Source organism: Martes martes (assembly GCF_963455335.1).
Source record: "Martes martes genome assembly, chromosome: 14".
NCBI lineage: Eukaryota > Metazoa > Chordata > Mammalia > Carnivora > Mustelidae > Martes > Martes martes.
This window is the reverse complement of record NC_137902.1, coordinates 38,926,363-38,941,656: the sequence shown is the minus strand read 5'-3', so window position 1 is coordinate 38,941,656 and position 15,294 is coordinate 38,926,363. Positions and strand designations below refer to the sequence as shown.

Sequence of the window (15,294 nt, the reverse complement as noted above, 5' to 3'; positions counted from 1 at the left end):
CTCTAAGGCTCAGTTTCTACTTCTGTAGAAAAGGGGCTCATGATTATTGTTACAAGGAATAGAAATACTGAATATCAGTGACTAGCATAGTACCAAGCTTAAGTCCTCAATACACAATGATGATGACAACTTGTACCATAGAATGTGTTGCATTATTAAAGGGAATATTCAAAAGGAATATTATAACTAACATTACTATTATGATTACTTAGAAATTGATAGTATTATTAAAAACCATATAATGTTATATAACTATGAAGATATCAACAACCCTACCTACTGATGATACCCTATATAAGCATTACATTAACAATCATAAACATTACAATTAGACTTTGAGGAACACGTAGGAAACACTGGAATCATATGCCAAGTGAGTTACATGCTTTATTTTATTCTAACAAGAACATGAACAGTTAGATCCCATCATCTTCATTCTCCAGAGGGTGAAAGTGAAGTTCACAAAGGCAACTAACTTTCCAAAGATGCTCCATCTCTCAGGAGTTAAAACACAGTATGGAAATGGTATTGAACTCAGGCCCTACTGACTTAAGAACCAATTAACTTAACTAAACCACTTTACTATCAGCCTAGCCACCCTTTCGAATAATCAAATAACTTACTCATGCTCCTTTAAAACCTTTGTGCATGCTGATTTTAGGTTAAGACCACCAGTGATCCTGTTGTAGAATGAGATGTCCATGGAAATGGGGAATGGGACAACTGTCCAGGAATTCACTTTGGAGGGGTTTCCTACCATCCAACACCTAGGAAAGGTCCTCTTCCTGGCACACCTGTTGGCGTACATGGCATCCATTGCAGGCAATGTGGTCATAGTCACCATCACCTGTGCTGACTCCCGGCTCCACACACCTATGTACTTGTTCCTCAGCACTTTCTCCTTCTTGGAGTGTGGTGTCATAAGTGCTGTTATTCCCAAGTTACTGGTCATCTTTCTTTCAGGCAGACAAGCCATTTCCTTTCCTGCCTGTTTCATACAAGCCTTTATTACTGTATTTCTGGGAGCAACAGGTTTCCTCCTCATAGCAGTGATGTCTCTGGATCGGTATGTGGCCATTTGCAAGCCTCTGCATTACCCGACCATCATGAACCCAAAGACTTGCTCCCTCCTGGTCACTGCTTGCTTCTCTTTGGCCTTCCCTTTCATCACTGGTCTTGTAGTGAAGGTTTCCCAGTTATCCTTCTGCGGCCCCCTTGTTATCCCCCACTTTTTCTGTGATCTTGGCCCCCTGATTCATCTCTCCTGCTCTGACACCAGCTCTACTGAAATGTTGGCCTTTGTCCTCACTTCCTTTGTCCTGTTGACATCCCTTATCATAACCATCATTGCATACAGCAATATAGTCATCACGGTCCTGCGACTCCCATCAGCCAAGGAGAAACAGAGAGCTTTCTCCACCTGCTCCTCTCACCTCGTAGTCCTCTCTCTGATGTACGGCAGCTGTGTGTTTATATACGTGAAACCAAAGCAAACGAACAGGCTGGACTCCAACAGGGAGGCTGCCCTTGTGAACACGGTGGTGACCCCATTGCTCAACCCTGTCATCTACACTCTGCGGAACAAGCAGGTACACCAGGCTCTGAGGGGCACGATGTGCAGAATGAAAATATCAAGATAAAAAAATCACCGGACCCTGGAGGGAACGCTTCAGAGAACACTGTGTCCACATTCTGGCCAACATAGCCATCTGCAGAGTTGTAGTGCAGGGTCTCTTACAGACCTCACTGAACTCTGTACATTCCTACCAAGATGGAAATCTATTTCTTCAAGGTTACATTTTACCTTGATGTGCATAACTATCTTCTCCCTAAATATTCTACATATTGATGACAACTGATTAATTAAAAAATCCTTTACCGAATATAAATTTTTCCCTTTGATATAAACCATATGCTAGAATTTTCCAAAATATAGTAACTTATACACTCTTTTCACTTCTCTCTACCTATGAACATGGCTGAACATAATTAATAAATATTTCCCAAAAGGCATTTAGATACCTAAATGATAGGAAGTTGTATATTAGGTTCTGGAATGTATGAAATAATGGAAATAGTACCAGTGCTTGTGTCCACATTCCCTCCATGCCTACACCAAGAAATTAATAGTCATAGTACTCTTCACCTTCAAATATATATGGTTTTCATGGGGTGTACTCTTAATCGCTGATCTTGGCCCTAGGTTGGCTACATATGTATGCATCTATCCCTTGCAGGAGAAAAACAGAGTTGTTCTCAGCCTTAGAGCATTCTCTAAGGAGAAGGAATAACCACAGCAGCCATGTCTGAGCAATGCTCCTATTTCTTTTTTTTTTTTTAAGATTTTTATTTATTTGTCAGAGAGAGAGAGTACACACAAGCAGGCAGAGAGACAGGCAGAGAGAGAGGAGGAATCAGGCTCCCTGCCAAGCAAGGAGCCCGATGCGGGACTCGATCCCAGGACCCCAGGATCATGACCTGAGCTGAAGGCAGCGGCTTAACCAACTGAGCCACCCAGGCGTCCCAATGCTCCTATTTCTTAATTTTTTTTCTAGCTCCAGTCCCTCAGATACATAATGCATACTTATGATTGGTTCCTATCCTAAAGCTATTACCACAGATGCTTGTGTATAGCAGTGGAAGGGAGCTCTTATGAATATTTCTATATTTTCTTACAGAGTTTTGAGTTGGAAGAAACTAAGTTGTTTGCTTATCTTCTTCACTTTACTAATGAAAATAAAACATCTCTCTTGGTTGACTTGTGTTGTTAGGGTTATTTTGTGTTTGATAACATATTTGAAAACCAATATTTCCATGATCTCAATCCTTAAACTTTGTATACTTTTTGCACCTATTTTCTAGCTAGAATGTGTCTTTTTTTTTTCCAGAAGGAACATCTCTAAAAGGATTGACAACATAAGAAACAATAGGCATTGGCAAGGATGAGGAAAAAGGGAAACACTCTTATGCTGTTGGTGGGAATGCAAACTGGTGCAACCACTCTGTTGAACAGTAGAGGGGTTCCTAAAAAGTTAAAAATATAACTACTCTACAACCCAGCAATTGCACTACTAGGCATTTACCCAAAGAATACAAAAATAGTAATTTGAAGGAATACCTATACACCAATGTTATAGCAACATTATCAAGAATAGCCAAATTATGGAAAGAGCCATGAATAATGTTCATGAACTAATGAATAAATAAAGAAGATGTGGCATATATACATACACACATACACACAATGGACTATTACTCAGCCATAAAGAGAATGAAATCTTGCCATTTGCACCAATGAATATAGAGCTAGAGTGTGTTATGCTAAGCATAATAAGCCAGAGAAAGACAAATACCATATGATTTCATTCATATGGATTCCAAGAAATAGAATAAATAGGAATGGGTGACAAAAAAGAGACAGGTGAACCAAGAAACAGACTAACTCTAGAGAACAAACTGATGGCTACCAGAAGGAGGAAGGAAGATGGGGGATGGGTAAAATAGGTGATGGGGATATAGGAGGACAATTGTTTTGATGAGCACAAGGTGTTGTATGTAAGTGTTGAATCAGTAAATTGTACACCTGAAACTAATATTATGGTATATGTTAACTGACTGGATATAAATAAAAACTTAATAAAATATAAAAGATAAAAAGATGAGCACATTTTTAAAAAAGATTTGTTTTTCTGAGCTAGAGATAGGGAGAGAGAGAGAGAGGAACAAGCATGTGAGTGGCAGGGGGATGTGTGCAGAGGGAGAGGGAAGGAGAATCCTGAAGCAAACTCCCCACTGAGCATGGAGCCTAACAAGCGCCTCAAACCCAGGACCCTGTGATCATGACCTGAGGTGAAATCAGGAGTCAGTTTCTTAACTGACTAAGCCACCTGGACACGCCCACAATTTTTTATTTTGTTTATTTTTAACGCAAACCCTGAGGGTAGATAATCTCAAATACATTTTATGAAACACATTTTATGCCATGGTTAGAGTCTATTGGCCTTGATGGCCCTATTTCAAAGTTCAGATTTCATCTTATTGACAATGAGGAAGTATCAAACATGCCTTAAGAGTCATAGATGATTAGTTGTACACATTGTATCAAAAAAGAGTTGGGAAAAGCCAAGATCAGAGCAAGAAAGTGGCTATAGAGAGTGTTACAGGAATTGGAAGAAAGAGAATGATGGCTTAGGGAAGTAGCAGTGAGAATGGAATGCAAATGGACCAGAGTAGAGTCTGAATCACTTGCACTGGAAAAGCCTGGTATTCCCTTCAACTATCTGGTCAACTTCCCAAAATACTCAAGTCATCTTTTCCATAAAATATGGAGATTGAGCCAGATAATCTCTAGGGTTCCCTTGAAAATACTCAAGAATACAGCAGCAAGATGCTGCAGGAACATGGAAATAATGTTCTGCCCTGAGAGTTGAAAAACTGAAGAGAGTATGGAAGTGGTTGAGGTTCAGTAACGTGGGAATAAATCAAGGAATTGTGGTCAAACTACTGAAAAGAGTGTGAGCCTCCCAAGGTTTTTAGTCATGATTGGATAATAATTTATTATACTTAAACTAATTAAATGCACTTTATATTACCTTGAGATAGACTAAAAAGTGAGTTGACCAATAGAAAAATGAAGACCAGAAATCCAAAACTGAGTCTATAAATCCAGGCTCGTTGTTACTAGCCATAGATGGTACTCAGTTTAGGACAATCCCTAATTAATGTGGAGATTAATGCATTACAATGAGATGCTATAAAACGTTTAATTGAGACAAATCCCCTAAACTAATTCTATGTTGAAGAGATTTGCAGTCATAATTTTCAAATCACCTGACTGGCACATGATTGACATAAAAAAAGCTGTAGATACTTAATGTATACCACTTGCTGTGTTTGAGATAAGTATACACCCTTGAAACCATCATCACTATCAATGCCATTAACCTATCTATTACCTTCAAAAATTTCTTCCTGGACCCTTTATTGTTCATTTTTTATGCTTACATGGTAGGTAAAAACATTTCATTTAAGATATACCTGCTTAGCAAATTTTTAAATATGCAATAAAGTATTGTTAATCAGAGACCCTATGTTATACAGATTTGAAGGCCAAATAAATATTCCATCATCTTCTTATGTTCATTCATTTAGTATGTTTTTCTTCACCTTTTGCCAAATGGCTGCTAGTTTCATTTGCTTGCCCTCTAGGGTAACATAGACCTTCATACCTGAGAGGTCTGAGCCTCTAGTTACTGTGTCCTTAACAGATCATGGCCATGGCTGCTGTCAATATCCAAAGTTGTTACCATGGAAGCAGTAAGAAGTACCATGGTGAATCCTATTAATTTCTGATGAGGGAGTGGAAGGCAAGCTGAGGACAGAGCACAGGGTGACACCGTGGACTTCCCCCACCCCCACCCCAGGTACAATATTATTCTAAGTAAAATAAGCCAAACATGGTAAGACAAATGCTGCATGATCTCATTTATATGTGGAATCTAATCAAACACATAGAAGCAGAGAGTAGAATGGTGGTTGTCAGGGGCTGAGAGGAAGGGGAAATAGGAAGGTATTGATCAAATTTCAGTTATGCATAATGAATGAGTTCTGGAGATCTGTATAACATATGGCCTATGGTTAACAATGTTTTATTGCCTATTTAAAATTTTGCTAATAGGGTGAATAAATTAAGTGCTTTTACCTATCATGCTAGGCCAAAAAATCAACAACAAAGATTGCAGGAAGAAATAGTTGGAGGTGATAAATAGGTTAATGGGAATGATAATGATAATGGCTTCAAGTGTGTATACTTAACTCCAAATATTCAAGTTGTATGCACTAATTATGTATATATCAATCATACTTCATTGAAGTATTTTAAAATCATGTACCTTCAACATACAATTAACTTAGGGGATTTGTCTCAATAAACATTTTAAAGTACTAGAATCTAGTACATTAATTTCCACATTAGGGTTTGTCCCCCACCTGGTACCATCTAGGGCTGGCAACTATCAGCCTGAATTTATAGACTCAGTTTTAGATTTCTGGTATTCATTTTTCTATTGGTCAGTTCACACAACCAGCATAGTCTATCTCAAGGTAATATAATTGCATTTAATTAGTTTAAGTATAATAAATTATCTAATGGTAACTAAAATGTTGGGAGGTTCACATTCTTTTCAGTAGTTTGACCACAATTCCTTGATTTATTCCAACATTACTGGACCTCAACCACTTCCATACACCCTTCAGTTCAACCCTCAGGGCAGAACATTATTTCCATGTTCCTGCAGCATCTTGCTGCTATGTCTATAAGTATTTTCAAGGGGGCCCTAGACATTACCTGGCTCAATCTCCATATTTTATGGAGAAGGTGACTTGTTTGTTTTTGGAAGTTGATCAGTTAGTTGAAGACAACACAAAGCTTGTCCAGTGCAAATGATTCAGAGTCTACTGTGGTCCCTTTGCATTCCATTCCCACTGCCACATCCCTAAGCCATTCTTCCTTCCAATTCCTGTAACAGGGTCTGTAGCCACTTTCCTACTCTGATCTTGGTTTTTATTTGTTAATACAATGTGTACAGCTAATCGTCTGTGATTTTTTAGGTCATGTTGATACTTCTTCAATGTCAGTTGGATGAAATCTGAATTTTATAATAGGACCATGAAGACAAGTAGGATCTAATTATGTTTCATAAAATGTATTTGAGACTACCTAACCTCAGGTTTTGGCTAAAAGCAAACAAAGTAAAAAATTGTGTTAAACATTTTTGCAAATTTCTTCAGTGTTTATTTATATTCCAGTTAATTAACATACAATGTAATTTTATTTTCAGGTGTACAATTTAGTGACTCAGCACTTACAGACAACACCCTGTGCTCTTCACAATAAATGACTCTTAATCTCCATCACCTATTTCACACACCCTCAACCTCCCCTGTGGTAACCTTCAGTTTGGTCCTTTTGTTTGGAGCATTTTAGTTCATTTACATTCTGAAAGATACAAATAGTGCCCTTGTGTTTCCTGTAAAGTGGCTGTTCCTATAGAGTGTCTCTGTTCCCTTCTGGTGTTTATTACATTTGTTCTCTCTCTCTGCTCAAAGGGTCCCCTTTAATATTTCTTGAAGGGCTGGTTTAGTGTTCATGAATTCCTTTAGGTTTTGTCTTGGAAACTTTTGATCTCTCCTTCTATTCTTAATGACAGCCTTGCTGGATACAGTGTTCTTGGCTACATATTTTTCCCTTTTAGCGTGTTGAATATGTTGTACCAGTTTTTCTGGCCTGCCAGGTCTCTGTGGACAACCTTGTTGCCAGCCTTATGTGTCTCCCCTTAGTAGGTTAAGGATCTCTTGTCCTGAGCTGCTTTCAGGAATTTTTTCTTTCTCTTTGTCATTTGCATGGTTGATTATAATATGTCAAGGTGCTGATCTTTTTCTTGTTGATTTTGAGGGGAATTCTCTGTGTCTCTTGGACATGAATTCCTGTTCCCATCCCTAGATTAGGGAAGTTCTCAGTTCTAATTTATTCAAATAAACCTTCTGCCCCCCTTTCCCACTCTTCTTCTTCTGGGACTCCTATAATACAGATATCGTATTGCTCTATGGAATTGCTGAGTTCCCAAAGTCTATATTCATGAACTAATAGTATTCTTTCCCTCTTCTTTTAAGTTTCATTGTTTTCCATACTTTTCTCTTCTGTATCACTGATTTGCTCTTCTGCTTCATTTGTCCTCATTTTTATAGCCTCCACTTGGGACTGCATCTTAGTTTTAGCATTTTTAATTTTGGCCTGACTACATTTTAGTTCTTTTATCACTACAGTAAGGGATTATCTCATGTCTTCTTTGCTTTTTCCAAGCCCAGCTAGTATCTTTATAGTCACTGTTTTAAATTCTAGCTCAGACATATTACTTATCTCTGTATTGATTAAATCCCCTGCTATGAGCATTACCTCCTATTCTTTCTTTTGGAGTGAATTTCTCTGTCTCATTTTGTCCAGGAAAGACAAGAAGAAAGAAAAAGGAAGCGAGCCTGGTCCTATTTCCACCAGACCCTGATGTTTTGGAGCCCTATTAATCAGTAGACTTGGTACATGTGTGGGGTCTGTGTTGGTTTTCTGAGAGTGAGGCCTGCTGGGCTAGCTCAGAAGCTGATTTTACCTCGTAATGATGTCCCTGCCTGCCTCAAGGGGGTGGGGTTTAGTGTAGGGGACTTTAACCTCCACTGGAAGCATCGTGTTTTTCCTGAATTCCGACTGTGCTGATGGCAAGAGGGCCAGTTGGAAAGGTTAGGAGGAGTATGGTGTCACCTTGCCATCTGGTCGTTGGGGAGGGGGACTTCTGGCCACCACTGTTCAGGCAGCCCTCTCAGAAAAATAAAAAATCTCCTGTGTCCTGGGCTTTTGTTAGTTCCCTACCCTTAACCTGGTCCATTGCTTAAGGTCCATTGGTTAATGTCCATTGGTTAAGGTCCAACCTGGTCCATTGGTGAGCCCAGCCCACAGATCTCCCTTGGCCAGTGTCTGGGATTCAAAAATCAAATTTTAGAGGTTTTGGTAAAGTGTGGACCCACTCCCCTCCCCTGGAGGAGAGTCTCACAGTATTCCCAAAACTATCCTGTCTAAGAAAAGCAGTCATACAGTGCACACAGAGAGACTAGAGTTTATTGTGATGCTAGCAAAAAGCTGCAACCAGGTTATCTGCTGTCTGCATGTCACTCAGTCCCTACTCCATTCTGTTCTTACTCCATTCTGTCCCTATTTTATTCTGTCTCTTCCAGAAGTTGCATGGAAACTTGAACTTGTTGGGGTAGACAGTGAGAAGTGGTGGCCAAGTTATGTGCAGTTGGCCTGTGTCTCCGCTTTCTGCTCAGTTCTGTTCCAGAAAAGCAGACACTCAGCATGCATCCCGTGGTTTCTGCCTATTGTGGCTCACAGTGAAAATCTGCTACAATGTTACCGGCCCTCTGTGCACACTTCTTTCCCTCCTGTTGAGCACTGCTCAGTTGCTCCCAGATGGCCTTTTGTCTTTCAGGTTGTAAAGTGTACTCTTCCAAATGTGCTCTGGGAAGGGTATTAATTTCTTTCAGCATAACATGGGGGATCTCCTCACCAAGCTTTCTTGTCTGATCCCTACCTACTGCACAGTCTCTTATTCTTTCCCTCTTCTAGAGTTGGCTCCATGAAAAGTGTTCCCTCACCTTTGCATCCTGCAGCTCTCCTCTCCACTAATTCAGGACTCTGAACCTCCCATCTGCCATGTTCTATCCCTTCAACTGTGCAGACTGTTTTCTTAATCCTCAGTTTGAATCCACAGTTGTTTAAAATAGTTGGATGTTGATCTAGCTGTGTTAGAGGGACTCAGCAAACTCAGGGTACCCCTGCTACACTGCCACTTTAATTCCTCTACCCTCTTGTTAATCTTTTTTGAAGATGTTTATTCTGAAGAAAAAATATACATACTCTGTTAGATTATAAAGGTTACAACATTTAAGGATTGAGATCATGGAAATGTTGGTTTTAAAGTAGGTTATCAATCAGAAGATAACCTTATACATGACAACATGAGTCAACCAGGAAAAATCTTACTTGTTTATTTTCATTAGTAATGTGAAGAAGATAAGCAAATAACTTAGATTCCCCCAACTTGAATCTTTGGAAGAAATAAAAGAAATATGAAATAAGTGTTTCCATCCACTGATGTACACAAGCATTCTGTGGTAAGAGATTTAGGATAGGAACCAATAAGAAGTGTGCATTATGCATCTGAGGGGCTGGAGCTAGATTAAATAATTTAGGAACTAGGAACATTGGTCAGCCATGGGATGCTGTGATTATTCCTCTCCTTAGTGTTTGGTTCTCTAAGACTGAGAACAATTCTGTTTCTCTCCAGAATGTGATTGATGCACACATATGTAGCAAGGCTAAGGGCCAAGAATAGCATTTAAGAACACACCTAATGCAAATCAAATATATTTCAAGGTGAAGGGTACTATGACCATTATTTCCTTGGTCTAGGCATGGAGGGAATGTAGACTCAAGCATTGGTACTATTTCCATCATTTCCTACATTCCTAATATATAATCTTCTATCATTTGAATATCTAAATGCTTTAACCCACTGAGCCACCCAGGCACCCCCTGAATATCTAAATGCCTTTTGGTAAATATTTATTAATTCTGTTCAACTATGTTCATGGTAGAGAGAAGTGAAATAATAAATGTATAAATTTACTGAATTTTGGAAATTTCAAGCATATAGCTTATAAAGAGGGAAGAATAAAAATTCAGTGAAGGATTTTGCAATTAATCAGCTGTCATTAATATGTGGAATATTTATGGAAAGGATAGCTATGGACATCAAGATAAAATGTAGTCTTGAAGAAACAGATTTCCATTTTGCTAGAAATGTGTGGAGTTCAGTGAGGTCTGTCAGAGACCCTGCACTACAATTCTGTGGACTGCTACACTGGACAGAATGAGGACACAGGGTTCTCTGAAACCTTCCACTCTAAAGCCATTTGATTTTTTTATCTTGATATTTTCATTCTGCAAATTGTCTCCCTCAGAGCCCGGTGGACCTGCTTATTCCGCAGAGTGTAGACGACAGGGTTGAGCAGTGGGGTTACCACTGTGTTCACAAGGGCAGCCTCCCTGTTGGAGTCCAGCCTGTTCGTTTGCTTTGGTTTCACATATATGAACACACAGCTGCCATACATCAGAGAGAGAACTATGAGGTGAGAGGAGCAAGTGGAGAAAGCTTTCTTTTTCTCCTTGGCTGATGGGAGTTGGAGGATTGTGACTACTATGTTGCTGTATGCAATGGTGGTTATGATAAGTGATGTCAACAGGATAAAAGAAGTGAGGACAAAGACTAACATTTCAACAGACCTGGAGTCAGAACAGGAGAGATGAATCAGGGAGCCAATGTCACAGAAGAAGTGGGGGATGATAAGGGGACCACAGAAGGATAACTGGGAGACTTTTACTAGCAGAACAGTGATGAGAGGGAAGGCCAAAGAGAAGCACGCAGTGACCAGGAGGAAGCAAGTCTTTGGGTTCATGATGGTCGGGTAATGCAGAGGCTTGCAAATGGCCACATACCGATCCAGAGACATCACTGCTATGAGGAAGAAACCTGTTGCTCCAAGAAATAAAAAGACAAAAGCTTGTATGAAACAGGCAGGAAAGGAAATGGCTTGCCTGCCTGAAAGAAAGATGGCCAGCAACTTAGGAATAACAACATTTATGAAACAACACTCCAAAAAGGAGAAAGTGCTGAGGAAAAAGTACATAGGTGTGTGGAGCTGGGAGTCAGCACAGGTGATGGTGACTATGACTGCATTGCCTGCAATGGATGCCAGGTACGCCAGGAGGTGTACAAAGAAGAGGACCTTTCCCAGGTGCTGGATGGCAGGAAATCCCTCCAAGGTGAATTCTTGGACAGCTGTCCCATTCCCCATTTCCATGGGCATCTCTTTCCAAGCAGCATCACGGCTGTACTTAACCTACAGTGAAGACATCAGGAACACAAAGGTTTTAGAGGAGCATGATTAAGTTACTTGACTATCCAGGAAGATGGGTAGGCTGGTAGTAAAGTGGATTAGCTGTTGGTTCTTCAATCAGATGGACCCAAGTTCAATAGTAGTTTAATACTGAGTCCTAATCCCTGAGAAATGGGTCATCTTGGAAAGGAAGTTAACATTCGTGGACTTCACTTTCATCCTTTGTAGAATGAAGATGATAGGAACTATCTGTTCATGTTCTTGAGAGAGTTAATTAAGGTATATCATGTAACTCACTTGATATACGATGCCAGTGTTTCCTATGTGTTCCTCAAGGTCTAATTGTAGTATTATGATCACTAATATAATGCTTAGAAGAGCAACATCTGTAGGCAGAATTATTGACATTTGTGCTTATACAATATTTCATTGTTTTTAGTAATATTATCAATTTTCATGTAAATATAACAATAAAGTTAGTAATGCTCCCTTTGGATATTCCTTTTAATAGAGCAACACATTCTATGGTTCAAACTATGATCACCATCATGTGTTGAGGACTTTTGCTTGTTCTATGCTGGTCAACGAAATTCAGTATTTCTATTCCTCTGCACAATAACCATGAGTCCCTTCTACAGAAGCAGAACTAAGCCTTAGAGAGCTCCAGAAATTTTAGGTGACATAACTGGGCCTTAAGTCAGAATGCGCAAATCTAGAGCACCTGCTGTTTACAAACGTGGTGTCAAAATATTTTAAAATGGGAACAGATCTATTGTTGATGATTTTTAAACTGGAAGTGAAAGATGAGTTTTATTTATCTTAATTATTTCTACCCTTATTTAGTATCACTGATGAGTTACAGACCTGTGGAATGACAGTGTACTTAGAGAGCATCTATTTTGGCACAAGCATTTTATAGAAGGGACTGGAGTCCAGAGGCATTGACTGCTGCTCAACAACATGAAGTATGTTGTAAAATCAGGATTTACCAGCCTCCTCCAGGGTTCACGCTGGGCTGTGATGAAAGTGGATTTGGCAGTAGGTCATAGGATTAACCCACCAAGGAGGATGTGCTGGGCACCTGGCACTCAGGCACTCACTCTCACATCAGAGCTCAGGGAACATTCTTCTCTCTCCTGTCCTCTCAGTCAGTGACTTCTCTCACGATAGTGTTTGGCTGTAGCATCTCAATACTTGACTGAAGGTCAGCTGTGTGGGATATGTCTCTCTCACTAACCCACCCTGGCCCAGATCCTCTGAAGGGCAGCTCATGAAACCAAACTCCTCACCCCTGAGTGGCACAGCCTGAAGGAGCCTCTTGACCCCAGTAAGTCCACCAAGTCATCAGGGTCTCTGAGGCCAGACACACACAGGAGTCACCTCATGGGGGGCAAGACCTTCTCTTCTTGGAGCTATTGTCTTCCAAGAAATCAAGAGCTTGCTGTGGGCTGAGGGAAAAGGAGAGGAGAATGAAATGCATGTGTCATAGCCTTCCCTCCCCCTCCCTCCACAGTGGGGTGAATATGCATCCCATGTTGCCAGTGCTCTGGCTGAGGAAGTCTGTTTCTATAGCTCAGAATGTTTCGTAGAACAAGGCTGCATTACAGCCTTGACCACTGAAACCCCAGAAAGGAGCAGACAGATTAAAAGAAGCACATTTCACTGCCCCCCTTTCTGGGTAGTGCTGGACTCCCAGACTACTTAGCATTCTGATAAAGGTTTGGCTCTGCCTCTCCCAGTGGGTAAAAGCCCGCCTACCATGCAACATTGCTGTCACCTTCTCTACCAGTTAACAGGAGCTGGCAGTACCTTCTAAGTTTCTCCCTGGGTGCTGCTGAGACAAGGGTCCTGCTACAGTGCTCCATGTCATGGGCCTACCTGTTCCAAGACACCTTCTCCTGCACCATGTTCCTCCATCATGACCTCATCTTTCCATGTGGAGAATCATCCTTTTTCCGCTGCATCAACAATGAGAAGATGCTGACACACAAGTTTGAGGCTCTGTGGTATTTTTCCTAGAAGACTGTTTGGTCACCAAACAGGATGGATGCAGCCAGGGAGGAGAGAGTGCAGACCCCCAAACTTTGTTAGATGCTGAAGAGACAGGGGCAGAAAGTAAATGCATGGCTTGTGTCCTGGGGGCAGTTAATTGGTCACTGTTGAGAATAAGATTTACTGGCGCAACCCTTATATTTATCTTCCCTCATCTGTGATGACACTCCTAGCTGTCTGCACTGTTCTCTGCCACGATTTTTCAGGGGAATTATATAATAATTTCCCAAGGGTTTCTGAAATTCCAAATTGAAAGTTGCTACTGATTTGACATAACAGTCCAGACTACAATTTTCTACATGTGATGTTTGCACTGAGGCCAGAGTATAATTGTTAAAAGAACAGATTTTGGGGCACCTGGGTGGCTCAGTGGGTTAAGCCTCTGCCTTCAGCTCAGGTCATGATCTCAGGGTCCTGGGATCGAGCCCCGCATGGGGCTCTCTGCTCAGCAGGGAGCCTACTTCCCCCTTTCTCTCTCTGCCTGCCTCTCTGCCTACTTGTGATTTCTCTCTCTGTCATAAATAAATAAAATCTTTTAAAAAAGAAACAGAACAGATTTTTCAGTGAGAAAGAGCTGGATTATACTCTGACTTTCAGGAGGTCTTGGGAAGATACTGGGAAGCCCACCTTTCTTGGTCAATCATTTTCATGCTTCTAACAACATTATGATTCTTTCCAATGCGTAGTTTCATCTGAAGAATATTTTCATTGTGCTCCCCAATCTCCTTGAAAAGTGAAAGCAATTTTTTCCTCTTCAGGGAAGAAAGGAGAATGCTAGGTGGTTTCTGTAACATCACTAACAAGGCATTCACCTCTTTTAAAAACTACGAGAGACGTGGATCCCCAGATTCTTTCTAGATGCAAAAGAGAGGCGTTGTGAGTCTAAGGGGGGAGAAGCTGTACCCATATCAATCAGTGGCTTCTGTTTAAAAGAAGTAAAAGTTGCTTCTTTTACTGGGTATCTCAGCTGGGCTACTGGGCGGGAGTGACCCATATTTCAGTGACCTCTGGATTCCCATGGAAAGCCAAAGAAGGGGACTAAATTCCCAAACTGTATTTTCAGGCAACCCTAGGGAATATGGTAGCTGTTTGGAAATTTGTTCTGCCTTAATCTGCCCTTATCATTATTGATCTTACAAGGTCATGGCAAATATTATAGAAGCGTTCAGGAGTATTCATGTGTGTCCCACCTTCCCACAAATACACAAAATCATTTTTATAATATCTGTCCATCTATATACTATACTTTTGATCCAGGAAAAACTTGGATCCCATGGTTATTTTCTTAGTTGGAAGGAAGGGAAAATGAAGAATGAAGAGGGAAGAGTTAAAGAAGCTTGAGCCGTGTGAGACTATACATTTTAATGCTCTGATAAAGTCTCATATACATGGAGTTTTAGTTTTATTCAGTGCCAGCTTCATGGTGTAGAAATAACTGTCACACCTGAGCGAGTCCCGATGCCAACATGATGGTGGGAATTTGGGAGGAGAGGGCCTGGCATGTAGTGTGATGGGAAGGTTTACAAAGGAGACAAAGAATAGGGTCGAAGTAGACATTACATTTAATGTAAGGGGTAGTGAGCTGGTATCAAGAAGTATTTCTAATTGTCCTTGATCTATAGTTTCTCTTTTCTGGGTAGTGCCCTTATGGCTCTCCAATGCCACCCCTCCTTCTTACGTTATTTTGATGCAGTCCCAATAGTTTATTTTTACTTTGCTTGCCTTAGGAAAAAATCT

General features: G+C 40.5%; 2 protein-coding genes across 2 annotated transcripts; one reads left to right on the top strand and one right to left on the bottom strand.

The window, feature by feature from the left end:
• Window positions 1-695: 695 nt before the first annotated feature.
• On the top strand, window positions 696-1,640 carry LOC308355372 (olfactory receptor 6C74-like; the record flags this gene model as incomplete). The annotated part of the gene is made up of 1 exon (XM_080823560.1): window positions 696-1,640. The coding sequence occupies one exon, from the start codon at window positions 696-698 to the stop codon at window positions 1,638-1,640; it is 945 nt and encodes a 314-aa protein (XP_080679686.1).
• Window positions 1,641-10,530: 8,890 nt separating this feature from the next.
• On the bottom strand, window positions 10,531-11,478 carry LOC308355349 (olfactory receptor 6E1-like; the record flags this gene model as incomplete). The annotated part of the gene is made up of 1 exon (XM_080823527.1): window positions 10,531-11,478. Exon 1 carries the CDS (start codon window positions 11,473-11,475, stop codon window positions 10,531-10,533), a length of 945 nt encoding a protein of 314 aa, XP_080679653.1. The 5' UTR covers window positions 11,476-11,478.
• Window positions 11,479-15,294: the final 3,816 nt, after the last annotated feature.